This window comes from Mustela nigripes, chromosome 18 (assembly GCF_022355385.1).
Source record: "Mustela nigripes isolate SB6536 chromosome 18, MUSNIG.SB6536, whole genome shotgun sequence".
In the NCBI taxonomy this organism is placed as follows: domain Eukaryota; kingdom Metazoa; phylum Chordata; class Mammalia; order Carnivora; family Mustelidae; genus Mustela; species Mustela nigripes.
In genome coordinates, this window is record NC_081574.1 from 16,045,943 (window position 1) to 16,067,462 (window position 21,520).

General features: G+C 41.1%; 1 protein-coding gene and 1 pseudogene across 1 annotated transcript in view; both read left to right on the forward strand.

Moving 5' to 3' along the window:
• The window catches only part of GTF2E2 (general transcription factor IIE subunit 2), a 67,204-nt gene extending 56,530 nt beyond the window's left edge, over positions 1-10,674 (forward strand). The window contains exons 7-8 of the mRNA XM_059384168.1: positions 8,811-8,926; positions 10,163-10,674. Coding sequence (XP_059240151.1) covers positions 8,811-8,926; positions 10,163-10,279 — 233 coding nt within the window. The 3' untranslated portion in view covers positions 10,280-10,674. The remainder of the gene's footprint in view (positions 1-8,810; positions 8,927-10,162) is intronic.
• Positions 2,749-6,283, forward strand: LOC132006568 (tetraspanin-17-like; annotated as a pseudogene).
• Positions 10,675-21,520: the final 10,846 nt, after the last annotated feature.

Below are 21,520 nucleotides of genomic sequence, written 5' to 3' on the forward strand. Positions count from 1 at the left end.
TTTTTTTTTTGGTGGTACATTAATTAGCTTTCTAGACCATTACTGTCACTGTTAGCTTTCTAGCTTTCTAGACCATTGCTATCACTATTCTGTTAGGTATTACTGCCTCTGTGATTGTGTCATAAGAGGCCTGAAGTCTGTAAGCACTATACATACAAAGTAGAAAGAGTAATTTCAGTCTTCAAGGAACTGAACCTTGGCAATGCTGCTACTATAGATGCTTGGTTAAGAGTGTATTGACTGACAATTACCATTGTGTAAATAATGTTTTTATCATATATGTACTTTTATTCTCTTTATCTTTTTTTCCATGCAGAGAAAAGTATAGTTTGTTATGCAGTTACATAATATTCATTCTAGATAAAAGACAGTTTTACATATTGATAGTTAGAATTTAACAAGCCATGGGTTAAAATGCTTGAACTATTCTTTTTTGGGTGACATACTTCAGCAGCTGTGGTAAATTTGACATGAAATTCTGGCTTGGTATTTATTTATTTATGTTTAAAGATTTTATTAGAGAGAAAGTAGGGGGAGGGGCAGAGGAGAGGGAAAGAAGAATCTCCAGCAGACTCCCCATTGAGTGTTGAGCCTGACAGGGCTGGATCTCACAACCCTGAGATCATGACCTGAGCTGAAATGAAGACAGATACTTACCCAGCTGAGCTACCCAGGCACCTTTGGTATATATTCTAAAACAGTGTTGTGGGTACAGGTACCTGGGTAGCTCAGTGGGTTAAGCATCTGCCTTCAGCTCAGGTCATGATCCTGCAGTCCTGGGATCAAGTCCTGCATCAGGCTCCCTGCTCAATGGGGAGTCTGGTTCTCCCTCTATCTCTCCCCCCTGCTCATGATCTCTCTCTCTCAAATAAATACATAAAATCTTAAACAACAACAACAACAACATTGTACACTTTCTTGGAATTAGAATGATGTTTTTATTGCTGAGTTGGAAGTTTGACCTGAAGGTATTTTCTCTCACATAAGCCGGCAGAGCTAGTTGCATTAATCATATCCTTCTTTAGCCAAAAAAGTGGATAGTTGGGAACTTCTGGCTTCCACTTAAAATGAAGAAAGCTGGAGAGAGCATTGTGGCACTCTTACAGGAATAATAATAAATCCTAGACAGCTGCAAATTTATAGTTTTCTTGAATCCATCAGAGAGCTGAGGTTGTAAGACAACCAGCTAACCTGAAATCTAAGAAAAGACAGGCGTCTCCAGGAAAAGATGGGATACAAGTACTTGTTTACCTGGGACAGACAAAATGAACACCACTCAGAAGAATGCAGTTAAAAATTTTAATGAACTGCTAAAGGCTTAAATTGGACTAGCAAGAAGAAACAGAATCCCTGGGGGCTGAGAACACATGGGAAGGGAATTCATACCTACTTGCAGACTTTCTTCCAGGGACTTCCCTGGATGCTTATAAAATAAGAGTATAGGGTATGTACTGTCCTCAGTGGGTATCTACAGGAAAGACACGAAGCCCTGTCTGGGTCCTTCTTCCTGCCTCTCTGCTGTGAGACAAAAGCCTCAAACTGCAGTGGAAATGGAACAGTAAGAAACCTTCCACCCCTGGGGAAGGGGTAGGAATATGTGCTTTAGCACAGGGGGATGGGCAGGAACATTGAGAAGGCCACATTCCTGATACCAGGCACATAGTACTTGGCTGTGACCAAGTCTTAATCAGAATTTCAGAGAACTCCCACTCCATATGAGGCTAAGAGAAATAGAGTAATTGTCAACAGTGGAATTCTGTGAGCGTTGCAGGAGCTTGGAGGCAGAGACCATATGAGATGCAGTTTAAATGGAAGACCTAGAACTGTTGGTTGAGTAGACGCTGAGATACACTCTCTAGCAAACAAGCCTCTACCCTAAACACAAGGTATGGCTAGAGCAGCTTGAAGCCTGTGGTGCATTACAGGTATCCATAGCAGCAACATATTCTAGATCAAGCTCATGTTCTGACAACAGAATGACTACATTCACACTGTAAAGGCCTAGCATAAGGAAATACAGGGCCATATCCAGACACAAAGACTGTTTATCTCCATTTTAGATGTCCTATGGAGGGTATCCTGCTTTCAGTGTGTGTGTGTGTGTGTGTGTGTGTGTGTGTGTGTGTGTGTGAGAGAGATGAAGATGAGAAAAGTGATACAGTATTGAGACAAGGGAATTAACAAAATTCTTGAGACACAGGTACTGGAAACTGTTAGACGTGGAATTTAAGATTAACTGGTTTATAGGTTAAGGCCTCTGGTAGAAAAGGCAGACAACGTGTACAATCAGGTGGGATATTTCAAAGGTAGATAGTATATGAAAATTTTTTGTTCTTTTATTTTTAAAGATTTTTATTTATTTGAAAGAGAAGAAAACACAGAGAGGGAGAAGCAGACTCCCCGCTGAGCAGGGAGCCCAATGTGGGGCTTGATCCCAGGACCTTGAGACCATGACCTGAGCTAAGGGCAGATGCTTAACCGAGTGCTCCACCCAGGTACCTGCAAATGAAAATTTTAGAAGTGAAAAACACAGTAACAGACTAAAAATGCTTTCAATAAGCTCATCAGTATACCTGGTATAACCAAAGGAGGAATCAATAAACTTGAACATAGGCCCGTGCAAATTATGTAAACTAAAATGCAAAGGGAAAACTGAAAAAGTAGAACATCCGTTAGCTATGAGATAATTTCACACGGTCTGAATGTATGATTCAAACCTCAAGTGAAGAGAATAGGACAGAAGAAATAATGGCCAAAGATTTTGAAAAACTAACAGTAGACACTACACCAAAGATCCAAGAAGCTCAGAGAGTAAGGCAAGATAATCCCCCAAAGCAAGTGACAAGAAAAGCACCCAGGCATTTACATTCAAACTGCTGAAAATTGATGATGGTGAGAAAATACTGAAGGCAGTTAAAGGGAAAAAGAACAGCTGCAGACTTGTCATTTGAACTAGTGGAAACCAAAAGACGATGCAGTGATATCTTTCACGGGTTGAAAGGGAAAAACTTTTTTTTTTTTCCCTTAAAGATTTTATTTATTTCTTTGGCAGAGAGAGAACGCAAAAGCAGAGGGAGAGGGAGAAGCAGGCTCCCCACTGAGCAGGGAACTTGATGCAGGACCTGCTCCTAGGGGACTGTGAGATTGTGACCTGAGCTGAAGGTAGATACTTAACCATCTTACCCACCCAGGTGCCCCAAAAGGGAAAAACTTTCAACCTAGAATTCTGTACCCAACAAAACCAATCTTTTTTCTTTTTTAAAGGATTTTATTTTGTTAAGGATTTTATTTATTTGAGAGAGTGGGGGGAGGGGCAGAGGAAGAGGGACAAGCAGACTTCCCACTGAGCAGGGAGTTGGAATGTGGGGCTCTAATCCAGGACCCCGAGATCATGACCCAAGCCAAGGCAGACGCTTAACTGACTGAGCCACCCAGGCGCCCTAAAACCAGTCTTTTAAAAATGAAGGATCTCTTTTTAGGGTAATAGTCCCATGGTATCACAGAAACTGAGATAAGTCATTGTCATAAGACCTGCATTACCAGATTCACTAAGGAAATTCAGGCAAAAGGGATGTGATACTAGATACTAACTTGGACCTATACAGATAAGTAGTATGTTGTAAATAGAAGGTTAATATAAAATTCATGTTTTTCTAATTAAAATATTTTAGAATGTCTATTAAAAATTAAAACTTACAATTTTTTTCTTACTAATTACTTTGAGCTCAAGGGGCACCTGGGTGGTTCAGTCAATTAAGTCTCTGACTCTTGATCTCAGCTTGTCTTAATCTTAGGATTGTGAGTTCAAGCCTTGTGTTGGGCTCCATGTATGGAGCCTACTTAAGAAAAAAGAAAAGGGGTGCCTGGATGGTTCAGTTGGTTAACCATCTGCCTTCAGCTCAGGTCCTGGGATTGAGTCCCACTTTAGGCTTTCTGCTTAGCAGGGAGTTCTGCTTCTCCTTCTGTGCCCCCTCCCTCTTGTGCTCTCTCTTGCTCTCTCTCTCTGAAATCTTAAAAAAAAAAAAAGGATAACTGATTATAAAGGAAAATTATTAGGAATATCTTTTATGTATACAGCAAATATATAAGTAAAATTTATGATAGCTCAAAGATCAGAGGGAAGGATCACATTATAACATTTTTTAAAAAATTTTATTTTTAAAGATATATTTATTTTAGAACGGATGGGAGTGGGGCAGGGTGGGGAGGGAGAGAATCTCAAGCAGACTATGCACCTGCCGAGCATGGAGCCCAACATGGGCCTCAGTCTCATGACCCTGAGCCAAAATCAAGAATCACATGCTTAACCAATTGAGCCATTGAGGTGCCCCATTATTAAGCATCTTTATATTATATGTGAACTGGTGTAATTTACTTGTAGCTAAGCTCTGATTGATTAAACGTGTATTATAAACCCTAGGATGACCACTAAAACCATTGTTTTAAAGAAGTAACTATAGTTAAAAATACTGTATTATACAGTTGAAAGAGAGTAGATCTTAAAAGTTCTTATCATAAGGACAAAAATGGTAATAGTAGGGGCACCTGTGTGGTACGGTCACTTAAGCATCTGCCTTCACTTTAGGTTATGATCTGAGGGTCCTGGAATTGAGCACCACATTGGGCTCCCTGCTCAGTGGGGAGTCTGCTTCTCTGTCTGTGCTCTCCCTCTCTTCTCTCTCAAATAAGTAAATAAAATCTTTTTTAAAAATTATAATTGTGTGGTGATAAGTGTTAAATTACTTTGGTAATTGTGTTATATATGCATGTATCAAATCATTGTGTTCTGCATCTAAACCTAATTCAGTGTTAAGTGTCAGTTATATCTTAATAAGTATATTGTGCCAATAGTAGGTATAAGATGAGAGAAAATATATTCACTTGATCCAAATGAACACAGAAACAGAAGGAAAAAATAAGTACATGGAATAGAAAGGGTAAGATGATGGATTTTATTCCAGCCATTATTATTATGTTGAATGTAAATCATTTAAACATACTAATTAAGACATCATCTGTTTTAACATACAAAATCATCTAACATACTTTCCACTGTTTAACTGTTCAAACATAGTAATTGAGAGAGATGTAAATTGTCTAAACATAATAATAAAGACACAGATTTTCAGATTGGATACAAAAGCAAGACCCTGATATATGCTGTCTGTAAGAAACTTACTTTAAATATGAAAACGTGGGTTAGAAGTAATGTACTGATACAGCTGCTGTGGAAAGCAGTATGGATGTTCCTCAGAAAGTTAAAAATAGAACTATGCCAGCATCCAGCAGTCTGTATTTACCCAAAGGATACAAAAACACAAACTCAGAGGGATATATGCACTTTCCTGCAGCATTATTTCCAATAGCCAAGATACAGAAGGAGCCCAAGTATTCATCGACTGATGAGTGGATAACGAGGATGTGGTGTAGCCTGGGTGGCTCTAGCCCAGGGTGGCCCGTGGAGGTTGGCCTGGCCCCAGCTCTGGTTTCTGGGCCACTGGGTGGCTGGCCACCACGCTGGGCTCGTACCCACACTTCCAGGAACCTGAGGTCAGCTGCTGGGGAAAATACTGCCTTTTTGACTTCAACATTGTCTTATGGGTGCTGGGAGCCCTGTACTTGGCCACTTGCCTCTGGAACTGGGGTGAGAAGGGCCGTCTTTCCAACATTTCATCGCCGACGGATCTGGGAGGCCTTGACCTCGTGTGGCTGTTTGTAGCGGTTGGAAGTGTGTTGGTGCTGCGCTTTGGTGGTGGCATTGGGGCTCTCTGGGAGAACACCTTCCTGCTCCAGGTTTTTCCATGTTTCTCAGCTACATTTTCTTCCTGGAGCTGGCATCAGGGATCCTAGTTTTCATATGGGATTCGAGACCAGCTCACTTTCTTCCATCAGTAACAATGGAAAGAATCTCTGCTCAGGAATATTGGTTTTGACGTAGAGCCCGAGGGCCTGATGGTTGGCACTTTCATCTGTATTTCAGCTGCACTAACTTGAACCTGAGCCAGGAGTGCTGCAGGGTCCCCTTCTCCTGCTACATCAGGGACCCAGCAGAAGATGTCCTTGGTGTGCAGCTACAATAGCCAGCTCACGCTGGAGCTGGAGTGGCAGCACTCTGTCCATACTAAAGGCCAGTCCACACAAAGGCCAGTTTGAGAAGTGGCTGCAAGACCGCTCTACTGTTGTTACTGGGGTCTTTGTGGGCATTGCCCTCCTTCAGATCTGTGGTATCTGCCTGACCCAGAACCTTGTGAATGCCATCAAGGTAGTGAAGGCCAGCCAGTGAGGCTGCCACACTGGTGCACAGGGAGCCTCCATCCCGACTCCTGCTGGGTGGTGGGCTCCCAAGGGGATTGGGAAAGGTACAGCTGAGAGGGTGTGGGCCAGATGGGGTGGGAGGGGTCTGCCATGTCCCCACCCAGGTTGGGACAGCACTTCATGAAGCAGCTGCAGAGTTGTCTTCTCTACTAGCTGTGACCTTGACCCTGCCCATAGCCCACTTCAGGCTCACTGCCTTAGACTCTAAAATGGGCCCAAGAATTTTCTCTCCCTTGCTTGCCTCTCTAGATCAGACATGTTGATGGCTAGAAACTACTCAAATAAACAAAACCCTAACCTTGCCCCCCCCAAGATACTATGTGTGTGTATGTGTGTGTGGCTCCGTGCTCAGCAGGGACTCTGCTGCTCTCCCTTTTCCTCTCCCTCTGTCCCATCCTCTCCCCACCCCACCCCCGCCCACTCATGCTCTGATGTGTGTGTGCACGCTCTCTCAAATAAAAGGAAAATTTATAGAATTTTAGTTTTTTCTATTTTACATAAATGAGATGATCCTGTATCTGTTAGCCAATCCTTTCTCTTGGGTATTTTATACTGCTTTCGTTAGAGGGGTTAGCATCCAGAAATAAAAGATGATAGAGGTTAGATGGTGATAACTATAACAGGTTTAGTTTTTTTTCTTTGTAGGAGACACATACATTAACTCTAATGTCTGTAGCTCTGTGAGACAGGTATTATTTTCCCTGTTTTGCAGTTCAGGAAACTGAGGCAGAGGGGTAAGTGACTTGCCCCGTGTTACATAGTAAATGGAGTGCCTGGATTCACATCCAGGCCATCTGGTTCCCAGGCTGTACTGTATGAGTCTGCTAATTTTGCATTTCACAGGAAAGATCTGGGCATAGCCAAAATGTGAATGAGTTATTTAGGAATTTAAGAAAAACTTCTTTAATGAGTTTGTTTATTTCCCTTTCTTCTCTGACATACTTTGTTACACAGCTTTCATTGTTAGCGTAAGCGGATAGGGATCTCTTCAATTCAGAGGATCCAGTCCGAATTGTAAATATTACATATTCAAATTTGTTAATTTGAAAATTTGTAAATTTTCTTTTCTGTTACAAGATTTCTAAAGCTGTTCCTATTTTATTTACTTTTATAATTTATAAGGAGCATGCTTGACTTTCATGATACTTGGAGATCTGCCAGAATATATCCATCTGCCTTTAAATTTGATATCCCCTAATCATTTGCTATTTTCAGAAAACAAACACTGAACTGACAAAGAATATAGAGCATCTAGGTCTTGGTTTCTAGATAACCTTCTCCAATAAAAGCTGTCAGGACTCCTTGACGAAATGGTTGATTCTAAGTTTGGGGAACTAATAAGATGAGCTTGGAACATCTTTTGGTACCAGAAAATAAGTGCTCAACAAAACAAAAAATAAAAAGGAAAGCAGTAAAAAAGATACAGCAACAATCTGAAGGGGCTCTCAATGACCAAAGCCAGGATGTTTGAGTAACAATGATTGTAGTCGATTGTAATCTGTAAAATAAGTATTCATTAGTCCATACTATATCAAATAAATAACTGAATAAATGGAGAATGAATAGTCCTTCCTTACAGTAGAATTCTAATTTATGCATCTGGAAGGAGTGATGGAAATAATTTGCCATTAGGCAAACCCACGAGTAATAATTATAGACAGGAGCTGTCAGAGAATGCTAAAGTTAGCAACAAGTGTGATGAGAAATGGAGTATTTGCTTAGTCTCAGTAGATTTCCCCATAAGGTCCTCATTAATTACAGAGGGAAAAATAATAGATTCATGGTGGAGAAATCCAACAGATATCAGCTTAACCAGCAGTCAGTTTATCAGCCTCAATAATAAGACATTGACATATCATGTACCCTTTGCACCAAGAAAGGTGTAACGTCATTTCTGTGATATTCTTGCCAGAAATGTATAACCTCAGTTTAATCATGAAGAAATAGTAGACAACCCCAAATTGCAGTCCATTCTGTAAAATAACTGACCCAAACTTTGTAAGAGTCTTGATGACCTCTTAGAACCCCATCTCCAGGTTTTCTGGTTTCAAAAGTCTTCTTGTTTATGAACTCTTACAGCTTCTTATCCCCATATCAAATTTTGGTTCCCTTGCCTCCCTTCATGTTTCTTTGTACTGATGGTTCTCATATTTATAATAAAATCATTGTAGAGTGAGCTCAGAGGGTGAACAGGAATTTTCAGCTATTTCACAGGAGAGAACTGCTTCTCAGACTAAAAGGAGACTATCAGCAGCAGGGAGTTCTCATGGCGAGGCCCTTCGTTACTGGACGCAGAAGAGAACACCGCTGTTCCCAGCCCCTTCTATGCTCATGGTCCGGTGTTTGAGTGTTCTTGTCTTACTTCCTTTGATTTTATCACGAAGTCTTAGATGTGCTACTTTAGACCAGAGAAGATAATAGCAAGGCCTGGATTTCTATCACAAATGCCATAGCTTGTAAACATCGTCATAAAATCCCTGCTATCTTGTTGGCAGAGTTTCAGAAGCTCTGGAGGAGCGTCACGGTGGATTCAATGGATGAGGAGAAAATTGAAGAATATCTGAAGCGACAGGGTATTTCTTCCATGCAGGAATCCGGACCAAAGAAAGTGGTATGTAGTTTCTTGAGGAAACAAAAAAAAAAAAAGTCATCCTCTGTTCTTTGAGCTGTGAGCCTGCTTCCTGTTCTCTGAAAAATGGGTAGTCTGTTCTCTCTTCCAGTTTTTTCTCGGTGTTGTAATTAGTGATCTTGGTCAGACGCAAACCAGATCATGCCTGATCTATTGGGCGCCAGTGGATCTCTGCCCCCAGGTGCTGTGACCCAGGCATGTGAGAGCTTTCCTCAGTTACCCCTTCCACCACTGTCCGCCTAGTAGGGATTACTCTTAAGGTCAGGTCATAGCGAACATTTTCTAGTGCCCACGTGTTGCCCTCCCAGTTTCTCAAAGGAGCTTGCTTCTCATCTCGACCTTTAAGACCTCAACTGTGCTTCCTCCCTCCTTGTTCCATGAGCCCCTGTGGTCTTGGTGCCTGACTCCGCCTTAGCCCTGATCACATTGTTGTCCTTGTTCACTTTCAGATTCCTTAAGAACCAGATACTATATAGGCCCAAAGCCTGATCAAAAGAGGAATTTGTAATGGAATGGTGACTTGTGAATTGCCTTGTACCAGCTTAATCAGTTGTCTGTAGTCCAAGGACAAACCCAGTTTGGAGAATAATTCACCAACACCTTAACTGCAGCTGCTTTGTCCCTCATCTACCATCAGATTTGTAGCTTGCCTTCTTTATGATTCTGTGTGTGTGCGTTTTATTCAGTGAATTTTTAGCATCCCTAAAAGGTTGAATTTATTGCCTAGTGATCTTTATGAGTTAGTGTAATGGCGGCACTTTATGAGCTATTTTTTCCTATCATTGCTTAGTTTATTGATTTTTTTTAAACCATGTGATTTTAAATTTCAAGGACACAGAAAACAATGGAAAATAATACTTAAATCTTTGTGTGCATAGCCAATTGCCAAGTTTGCTGTATCTCTGTTTTGCCATATTTACTTCAGATCTTTTTTAAAACCTAAAGATAGAAATGAAAAAGAGCTTTATTACCTCTCTTTTTGATCTGCTTAGTGTTGAGAATAGTTCTGGGGGCTTTCTGTGCCAGCCCCGTTATTCCCGGGGAAGGTGTGCACGTCACCATGACTCTAGCGCTCATCTGTGGTTGGGAGCTGTGGTTGGGGGTTGGCATAGGAAGCTGGGCCCACCGAGCAGGAAGAAAGGTTTCCGCACATCGTTAGTAAATCCTTGCTATTCTGCCTTTCTGAGTAGCTGTTTCTGTTTTTACCTTTTCTTGTAGGCTCCTATTCAGAGAAGGAAAAAGCCAGCTTCACAGAAAAAGCGACGGTTTAAGACCCACAACGAACATCTGGCTGGAGTGTTGAAGGACTACTCTGACATTGCTCCTGGCAAATAGCGAACAGTTTGTTCATGAGCAGAGTTAACAAAGTCAAGATCTTTTTTGTTGCTGGGCTCTGAAGACTCTTCCCATTCTACTTCTTAGGGCTGAGGAGAGGAGCAGTTCAGTTTACAGAACAAGAGCAAATTACCAAACTCAAAGCTTACTTTAATTGAATGGGCTAATGAGATATGTGATATTCCCTGTTAACCTTCTGTTACTTCTGGGAAAAAGGCGCTTAGCATGGCGTGCAAGTGTCTTTGCTACTTATCTCTATTTCTGAGTGGTTCCTGGTTCCTTTTCTCTTCCTTTATTACTTTAGAACAAGTTTGCAGATAAATAGTCTTGAATGCAATATTTGTTTATTCCAAAAGAACATATTTATAATAAAATCATTGTAGAAGGAACTCGAAGATGTTAGTGAGTTCAGTTTGTTTCTTTCTGTCTTTGGCAATGGCAGACGGCAGCTCCGGTCTTCAACTCCCACAGGATGCATGTTTGCGATGTTGTTGAAGACTGATTTGTGCTGTGGTGCTGAGCATATGGATCCCACAGTTGGAACACAGGATGTGCCCCTTGTTAGCAAATGTGACAGTAGAGATACACTACATGTGATTTTTAATGTTTTTTTTAAAGCATGAATCAGTATCGAGCTTCTTGGATTTTCCAAGTCATGGGCTCATGCCATCTCCAACAAAGATGGATAAGAGTTTTCTTGCCAACTTGAACGTCATCTTTACCCTGTCTCAATCCTCATGGGATTTGACCCTGAATTTTTTCTGGGGGAGACTCCCTCTGTCTTGCCATCACTGGCTGAGCTCATGAGAGCCATTATCAAAGATGTGGGTTCTTAGCAGTCATGGTGATCTAGAGGAAGGAAGTCTGTGTGCTTACTCCAGCCTTCTATGGCGGGCTGCCTGTTCTCCTTACCTCTGCTTGTTACTTGGGTGGTCCTTTGGGTTGGTTCTTACAGTCTCATATTATAAACTGAAATTGCAGAAGATTTTAAACATAAGGTTCAGTCATCTCAAGAAAAGGTGTGATGGTAACCCAGAGCAGTCAGTACTTTGTGTAGATGATAAGCTCTTTTGCTGCTTTAGTTCTTTTTATCCTTCTGATTTGGTTCTCATCCATTTACATAAGACTGTTTTCCTTTCCTCTTGTCGGGTAATTTAGAACACTGGGAAACTCATGGGTCTTTGTTACCAGGGTTTGTTTTTTGTTTGTTTGTTTAGTCAATGAGGAGGAACTTTTGATGTCTTATAACATAAAACTAGTTTTCTTGTAAAAATTCTGAAGCTAGCTTATCTCCGAGTGTGCCTACTTTTGGTAGTCTACACATCTTTCTGTTTTTATTTTTCAGTAATATTGAGGTATAGTTGACATACAGCAGGAGTTTAAGTTGTGTGTACAGCGTAATGATTTGACTTACGTATGTTAGGAAATGATAACCGCAATAGGTCCAAAAAAATAGAAAAAAACATTTTTTTCCATGTGGCAAAAACTCATAAAATTTACTCTTGATATATGCCACAGAGGAGAGTTAACTGTCATCATCCTGCTGTATGTCGCATCCTTGTCCCTGTCCTTAACTTACCTTGGAACTGAAATTTGTACCATTTCCACCCAATTTCCCCAGCCCCACTCCTGCCTCTGGTAATCACAAACACAATTTCTGCTATGAGTTCTTGTATTTTTGGTTTCACATATAGGTGAGATCAAATTGTCTTTTCCTTTGTCATATTTCACTTAGCATAATGCCCTCAAGGTCAGTCCATGTTGTTTGAAATGGCAGATTTCATCTTTATTACAACTGAAGTATTCCATAATAGAATAATAGTCTATTCCGTCCACATCTTTATCCACTCATCTGCCAATAGATGCTTAGCTTGTTTCCATGGGGGTACAGATAGCTCTGACACATACTGTTTTCATTTACATCGGATATATTCCCAGAAGTGGGGTTGGTAGATCACTTGGTAATAATGTTTTTAATATTTTTGAGGAAACTGTATTTTCTATATTGGATGTACCAGTTTGTAATCCCGTCAGTGCACAAGGGTTCCCTTTTCTCCACATCCTTGCCTGCATTTGTTATTTCTTTTTGATGCTAACCATTCTAATAGTATCAGAATACCTCATTGTGGTTTTAATTTGCATTCCTCTAATGATTAGTGATGTTGAACATCTTTTCATGTGCTTGTTGGCCATTTGTATATTTTCTTTAGAAAAATGTCTATTTCAGGTCTTTGGCCCAGTTTTTAGTTGGATTTCTTTTTTTTTTTTTTTTTTTTGCAATTGTAGGAATTTTTGTATTATTGAATGTTAACCTCTTACTAGATATATGGTTTGCAAACATTTTTTTCCCAACTCATCTGCTGCCTTTTCATTTCCTTGATTATTTCTTTGCTGTGCTTTTTAGTTTTATATAGTGCCACTTGTTTAGTTTTTATTTTGTTGCTTGTGCTTTGGTGTGATCTGAAAAATCATTGCTAAGACCCTTGTCAAGGAGCTTTTTTCTTATGTTTTTTTCCTAGGACTTAAATGGTTTCTACTCTTATATTTAAGTCTTTAATCCATTTTGAATTAATTTCTGGGGGTGGCATAAGATAGAAGTCTAGTTTCATCCTTTTATGTATGTGTACCCAGTTTTTCCAGCACCATTTATTGAAGCGACTCTTCTTTATTGAGAGTTCTGGGCTCCCTTATCAGATATTAGTTGATACTATTTGTCAATAATATTTGATACTGTTTCAGTTACTACAGCATTATAATATAGCTTGAAATCTGGAAGTGTGATGCCTCCCATTTTGTTCTTTCTCAGGATTGCTCTGGCTATTCTATTGGGTCTTTTGTGGTTCCTTATAGATTTTAAGAGTGTTTTTTTCTACTGCATTAGAACTGCATTTTCAGCCTAGAGCTCTTTTACCCCCTTGGTTAACTTTATTCCTCAGTACTTTATGTTGTTTTTGATGCTTTTGAAAATGGGATTTTCTTCTTTTTCAGATGATTTGTTATTAGTTTGTAGGAAAGTTGCTGAGTTTTGCATGTTAATTTTGTTTTCCTGCGAGCTTTACTGAATTTCTTTATTAGATCAGCAGTTTTTTGGTGGAGTCTTTAGGATTTTCTTTCTATAAAATCATCTGCAAGTAGGGACAGTTTTACTTCCTTTCTGGTTCTGATGCTTCTTATTTATTTTTCTTTCTTGATTGCTCCGGCTAGCACTTCTAGTACTATGTCGAATAGGATTGGTAAGATTGGGCACCTTTTTCTTATTCCTGGTCTTCAGGGAAAAGCTTTTAACCTTTTACCCTTAAATATGATGTTAGCTGTGGACTTGTCATGTATGGCCTTTACTGTGTTGGGGTATGTTCCTTCTGTATCTGATTTGTTGAGTTTTTATCATAAATGGATGTTGAATTTTGTTGTAAATGCATTTTCTGTATCTATTGAGATAATGATTTTTCTTTCATTTTATTAATGTCATGTGTCACACTGATTTGCATATATTAAACCATCCTTGCATCCTAAGGATAAATCCCACTTGATCCTTCTGAAACATCTTTATAATGTGTTGCCAAATTTGGTTTGCCAGTATTTTACTGAGAATTTTTGCATCTGTGTTTGTGAGGGATATTGACCTATATATTTTTTCTAGTGATGTCCTTTTTTGGCTTTGGTACCATTGTAATGCCTGTCTTATAAGATGAATTTGGGAGTGTTTTCTTCTCTTTGAGTTTTTGGAAAGTTTTGAGAAGGATTGGCATTAATTCTTGAAATGCTTGGTAAAACACATCTTTGAAGACATCTGGTCTTGCGCTTTTCTTTGTTGGGGGATTTTTGATTGCTGATTCAATTTCCAAATAGTAATTGGTCTCTTTGGATTTTCTGCTTACTCTCAATTCAGACGTGGTAGGTTGTATTTTCTACTAAAATTTCCCATTTCAGAGAGCCTGGCTGTCTGAGTAGAACACAAAACTCTTGATACTGGTGTCCTAACTTAAGCCCCATGTTAAGCATAGAGCTTACTTAGAAAAAGGAAAACAAGTTTTTTTCTGTTTCTTCTAGGTTGTCCAGTTTGGTGTATAGTTGTTCATAGTAGGATACTTTGTATTTCCATGGTATCAGTTGTAATGTTTTGTTTTTCATTTATAATTTTGTTGACTTGGAATCTTTTTCTTGGTTAGTCTAGCTAAATGTTTGTCAGTTTTATCTTTTCAAAGAACTATCTCCTTGGTTAATCTTTTCCATTGTTTTTCTGTTCTCTATAATACTAATTTTTTAAAAGTTTTCACAGCTATTTATTTATTTATTTATTTATTTATTTATTTGAGAGAGACAGCATGAGCTGGGGGACAGGCAGAGGGAGAAGCGGACTCCCTGCAGTGGAGGGAGCCCGACACAGGGCTTCATCCCAGGACTCTTGAGATCATGACCTGAGCCAAAGGCAGGTGCTTAATCGCCTGAACTACCCAGGTATGCCTATCATATTTACTTTTGCTTTAATCTTTATTATTTGTTTCCTCCTATTCACTTTTGGCTCACTTTGTTCTTTTTCTAATTCTTTAATGCGTAGAGTTGGGCTGTTTATTTGAGATCTTTCTTGTTTCTACTGTAGGTGTTTATTGCTGTGAATTTCCCTTTAAGAACTGCTATTGCTGGCGCCTGCGTGGCTCAGTCATTTAAGCGTCTGCCTTCGGCTCAGGTCATGATCTCGGGGTCCTGGGACCAAGTCCCACATCTGGCTCACTGATCAGCAGGGAGCCTGCTTCTCCCTCTCCTTCTGCCTGGCACTCCACCTTCTTATGTGTATGATGAGCTCTCTATCTCTCTCAAATTAAAAAAAATAAAACTGCTTTTGCTGCATCCCATAAGTTTTGGTAGATTGTGTTTCCATTTTTGTCTGTCTCAAGATACTTACTTCTCATTTAGTTTCTAATTTGATCCCCTGGTGGTTCATGAGAGCATTCAGTTTCCATGTATTTGTGAATTTCTCCGTTTTCCTTCTTTTGTTTCTAGTTTCATACCATTGTGGTCAGAGAAGATACTTGGCATGATTTCAACTTTTTTTTTTTTTTAAATTTTATGTATTTGAGAGATAGCGACACACAGTAAGAGTGGGAACACAAGCAGGGGGAGTGGGAGAGGGAGTAGCTGGCTCCCGGCTGAGCAGGGAGCCTGATGTGGGGCTGGGTCCCAGGACCCTGGGATCATGACCTGAGCTGAAGGCAGACTCTTAGTGACTGAGCCACCAGGCGCCCCCTGATATCAACCTTATTAAGTCTACTAAGATTTGGGACACCTGGGTGGCTCTGTCAGTTAAGCATCTGCCTTTGGCTCAGGTCATGATCTTCGGGTCCTGGGATTGAGCCCCATATTAGGCTCCCTGCTCAGTGAGAAGGCTGCTCCTCCCTCCCTTTCTGCAGCTCCCCTTGCTTGTGCTCTCCTGCGCATACACATTCTGTCTCTATCTCTCAAATAAAAATCTCAAAAAAAAAATTTACTAAGACTTATTTTTTTGGCCCAGCATTTGGTTTATCCTAGAAAATATTCCCTGTGTGTCTGAGAAGAATATGTAGCCTGCTCTTTTCAGATAGAATGTTCTGTATATGGTTGTTAGATCCATTTGGTCTGTAAGCATTGTTCAGATCTGTTTCCCATTGGTTCTGTCTGGATGATCCATCCATTGTTGAGAGTAGGGTATTAAAGCCCCCAACTCTTAATGTATTGCTTTTTATTTTTCCTTTTAGCTCTGTTAGTTTTTGCTTTATATACTTGGATGCTCCGATTTTGGTGCATAAATATTTACAATTGTTATAGCTTCTTGAAGGATTGACCCCTTTATCATTATATGATGACCTTTGTATCTTTTTACATTTTATTTATTTATTTATTTATTTTATTTATTTTTTTTTTTTTAAAGATTTTATTTATTTATTTGACAGACAGAGATCACAAGTAGGCAGAGAGGCAGGCAGAGAGAGAGGAGGAAGCAGGCTCCCTGCTGAGCAGAGAGCCCGATGCGGGGCTCGATCCCAGGACCCTGAGATCATGACCTGAGCTGAAGGCAGAGGCTTTAACCCACTGAGCCACCCAGGCACCCCTCTTTTTACATTTTAATTTGAGGTTTATTTTGTTTGATATATATATATATCTACTGGTTGTTGGGGTTTTTTTTGTTTGTTTGTTTTTTTATCATTTCCTTGAAATATCTTTACCATCCCTTCAATCTTAGTCTGTGTGTGTCTTTAAGGCTAAAGTGAGTGTCTTGTAGGCAGCATTTTCATTGGGTCTTACTTTTGAATACAGTCAGTGTGTTCTGTGTATTGCAGTTGCAGAATTTAACCTAGTTAAGGTAATTATTGATAGAGACTTATTATTGCTATTTATTAAATTTTTAGATCCATTTTTGTAGATTTGTAGATCCGTTGTTCCTTGTTTCAAATTTTGTCTTTTTTTGTTTTGATATCCTTTGATATCAGAATGCTTTGACTTCTCTGTCATGTTCTTTTATATAATTACTGTGTTTTCCCCTTGTGCTTACCATGAAGCTTATATAAAATATATTAAAATTATAACACCTTATTTTAAGCTGATAACTTTAATAGGATTTCTAAACTTTACACTTATACTTACCCTCCTGCTCACACTTTAGGTAATTGGTATTGTTTTATATTTTTAATATTGTGTAACTAATAGCAGATTATTATTGTTATTCTTTTTCCTGTTTTAAATCCTTTTTTAAATTTTTTAAACTAGAGTTTAAGTGCCCTACACACTGCTATTACCATCGTACAGAATCTAATTTTGACTATGTATTTACCATTACCAGTAAGTCTCATGCTTTGTTTTTTTCAGTATTAATTAGCATATTTTTTACTTTCCTTCTAAGGATTCCCTTCAGCATTTCTGATTAGGGAGGTCTAGTGGTGTTAAACTACCTTGGCTTTTGTTTGTTTGGGAAAGTATTTTTCCTCATTTCTAAAGGCCAGCTTTTCCAAGTATAGAATTCTTGGTTGACAGTTTTTTTTTTTCTTTCAATGATTTTAGTATGTCATCCTATTCTTCCCTGGCCTAAAATGTTTCTGATTAGAAATCCTCTGGTAGGGCGCCTGGGTGGCACAGTCAGTTAAGCATCTGACTCTTGGTTTGGTTCATGTTGTGAGGTTGAGTTCTCTCCGCTTAACATAGAGTCTGCTTGGGATTCTTTCTCTCACTCTGTACCCCTTTCTGCTGTCTCATGCTTACTTGCTCGCTCGCTCTCTCTCTCAAATAAATAAATATTGAGAGAAAATGTGCACAAAATGGGGAGGGGCAGAGGGAAAAGTAGATTCCCTGCTGATCTGGAAGCCCTTAAGAACCCTGAGATCATGACCTGATAAGGGCATTAGCTTAACTGACTGCGCTACCCAGTTGCCCTGTAAATAAATCTTAAAAAAATAAAATCCCAATATTCGTATGTGGGTTCCTTTGTATGTAATTTACTTTATTCTTGCTGCTTTCAAAATTCTTTGTCTTTGACTTTTGACAATTTTTTAAAAATGTGTCTTGGTGTATTCCTATTTGGGTTCAGTCTACTTGGGGTCCTTTGGGCCTCAGGGATCTGGATGTCCATTTCTCTCCCAGGTTTGGAAAGTCTTTAGCCATTATTGCTTTAAGTATACTTTTTATATTTTTCATCTTTTGGAATTCCCATCACATGAATATTGTTTCTTTTGACTGTCCAGTAAATCGCTAAAGTATTCTTAACTCTCTTCCATTTCTTATTCTTTTTGTTCTTCTGACTGGATAATTTCTAGTGTCCTTTCCCGCAGGTTGCTGATTCTACTACGTATTAATTTCTTTATTTTTTTATTTTAAAGATTCTTAGAAAAATTATTTTTAAATTAACATATAATGTATTATTTACCCCAGGGGTACAGGTCTGTGAATCATCAGTCTTACACAGTTCACAGCACTCACCATAGCACATACCCACCCCAGTGTCCATCACCCCGCCACCCCATCCCCCCTCCCACCACCCCCTCCAGCAACCCTCAGTTTGTGAATGTTTTCATTAAACGCCTCTGCAGTCATTGTATTTTCAGCTCTGGGATTTTTTTTTTTCCCCAAAGGTTTTACTTATTTATTTGACAGAGATCACAAGTAGGCAGAGAGGCAGGCAGAGAGAGAGGGGGAAGCAGGCTCCCTGCTGAGCAGAGAGCCCTGAAACGATGACCTGAGCTGAAGGCAGAGGCTTTAACCCACTGAGCCACCCAGGCGCCCCTGGGATTTTTTTTAATGGTTTCTATTTCCTTGTTGAACTTGTCGTTTTGTTCATTTATTTTTCTCACATTGTGTAATTCACTAAACGTTAAGAGGATGATTTTGAATTCTTGGACAGTTTGTAGATCTCCACTTCTTTTGGACTGTACATGTTTATTTTAGCAGAGACAGTTCCTCACCAGTCAGTTTAGTTTGGGCTTCTGGATTGTCTGCTAGTGACATCATTGAGCAGGTAGGGTTTGCTGTCAGCTCTCTTCTTTGATGAAGCCATTGCCCAGGCTCTGAGCTTTGGGGCTGGGGGTTGTACTGGCTGAGAACAGTTGGCTAGGACTGCTTGCTTGGCTCCCTGCCAGAGTGAGTCTAGAGGATAGACTCTGGGGTTCCCTAGCTTCTCCGGTCAGGCTTTCTAGATGGTCAGGACGGGGTTACTCAGTAGGCTGGGCTACACATTGGGCTCTCTGCGGCAGTCAGGTAGTAGGACAGGCCCTGGGCCTGCATGGCTTAGTGTTTGGTACCCAAATCAAGTGTGACTATACCCTGAATTCCCTGGCTAGTCAGGGCCCATGATTTACCCTGTGGATGGGGAGTGCACACTGTTCAGTTCCAGTGCTACGGAGAGCAGGGGCTGTTGGTGGTGCTGGCGGCTCCCTGTGGGCACTGGTGCAGTTCCCTTGTGCGTGGGCTGCAAGCTGTCTTCAGCTGTGGGTGGCCCTATGGATTCAAGTCCCTGCCCAGGGTCAGCAGAACCAGCTTCAAGGTCAGTAAGATTGTTGTCTTGACTCAAGCCAACCCACATCCCAAACCCCCTGGCTGGATGCGGCCCCCACCTTCGTTCTGCAGACTTTTCAGACCTGCCTGCCGGACTCCCTGCTCAAGTGTTGTGGGCTGTGCAGCTTTCCAGGCTTTCTGGTTGAGCAGGGTCAAGAGCTCCACTCAGCCGTGGGCAGGCTTATGACTCTCCTCCCTCCAGGGCTGGAAAGTTGCTTCATTTGAGGACCTAGATCAGGCAGCCCTGCTTCCTACCGAGTCCCCTCATCAGACCACGTCACTGACTGACTTCTGCAGATGAATAAGCCACAGGTTGGGACCACTGCTTGGGCACTGCAGGTAGGAACTTGGGCTGCCAAGATCTGAGAGCTGGTTGTTGCAACCCCTTCTTCCTCTTCTCTCATGGTTAGATTGCCAGTGGTCAAGCTCTGCAGATCCCCTGAAATCCTGGTGTGGCCAGACCCACGCTGGGGCTCCTAAGACATGACCCACAATGTTGGGAAGCTTGCTGGCCACCCTGGCTGTTTTTCCCACTGGAGGAACCAAGGCCAAGGGGAGGGGTGGTGCAGAAGGGTGCTTCAGCCTCCCCTTTGTGTTCCAGAATTCTCTCAGTGGTCTTTTCCTTGTATACTTGTTTTTGTGACGGGGAGCAAAGTCAGGAATGACCTGTGTCACCATCTTGGTGATATCACCTGTCACCATTCTGTTTTATTGGTTAGGTGTGGAAATGCATTTTGGACATCTCAAACACTTCATCTTGTATGCAAGGAGACATACATGAAGGCCGCCAGCACAGAGTTGAAGGTAAGCTACTTTGCTGCCCAGGTGTGTGTTAGTAGTAGTTTCTAGCTAACCCTGTGTTCGCCAGTATTGTATACTGGCTTGTTATCTTTTGTCCAAACTTTCACAAAGGAGTAAATTGAGATGTAGTAAATGCAGTATTTTGCTCAGTTGTCACACTTGCAAATTCTGTAGCTTTTCCTCATTCACTTGCATTTTTTGTGTTGTGCCTTGATCCCCTCTGGCTGCTATGTGGAAGAGGAATTTCTCCCATCTACTCCTTCTTTGGCCTGAGGATTGTGCCACCTGGTGACAATGTGAGGAGAATTGTAGTTTTGGTGGGAAATTGTGAGAGGGTTCCAGTTGTGTCACAATAAAAGGAAGGACACCCAGTTCTTCCGAACTTGAAATTCAAGTTCGAGTTGAAGTCCCATTCTTGCCTCTGCTCATGTCTGCCAGACTTGGCCATCTAGAAGTGAGTGGGAGTGGACGTGGGTGGCCGATTTCAGAGGTGAAGACAGTCTGCTGTGCATTTTGATGTGTAATTGAGGACAATCATTGGAAACTTTTAGGGGAGAGTTCAGAGAAATGGAGTTGTGCCTGGACAAAAATGTAAAAAGGAACATCCAGCTGCTGCTGTCACTCCCTAGCAGTGTGGCAAGAAGGTGGTGGGACCTGGGGACAGAGGGGAGCCCTGCAGCCAGGGAGCAGAGTCCTCGCGAGAAGGCCAGGTGGGGATACCCACTGCTTCTGGTCTGCGAACATACAGTCTGGGGTTTGGGGCGCTCTTGGAGGTCACAAGCAGACAAAACCTGTTCCAAATGTGGGATTTTGGCATTTGGATTCATAAATTTCCCAGTTACTACCAGTCATTGGCAATTCTCTGGCACAGAGGAGACTCTTCCCTGTAGCTTCCCTGTAGGTTTCACTTACCAGAGAATTTGGGGTTTCCTGAGACTTTTTTGGGAGGTTCTTAACAAGCCAAGGCCACACACACTGTGTGACGAGGCTGGGGTGGTGTCGTGTGGACAGTGATGGCCCATCATCCATTTATTGCCGTCCTGGGGCTTCACGTAGGGAGGATGAGATCTTCTTTCCTGGTATGTGTTTTGCGAGTGTGTCCTCGCTTGTCCCGGGAGGTGTTCCAGGAGAGGCGGAGGCTTCTAGGACCCGCGTCTACACTAACTGAACCTTGGATCTTGTGTCCCTGTGCTGTCCCGGGAGTGTCATGTCAAGTGAGTGGACTTTTTTTTTTTTTTTTCTTTAAAGATTTTATTTATTTGACACAGAGAGATCACAAGTAGGCAGAGAGGCAGGCAGAGAGAGAGGAAGGGAAGCAGGCTCCCTGCTGAGCAGAGAGCCCAATGTGGGCCTCCATCCCAGGACCCTGAGATCATGACCTGAGCCGAAGGCAGCGGCTCAACTCACTGAGCCACCCAGGCGCCC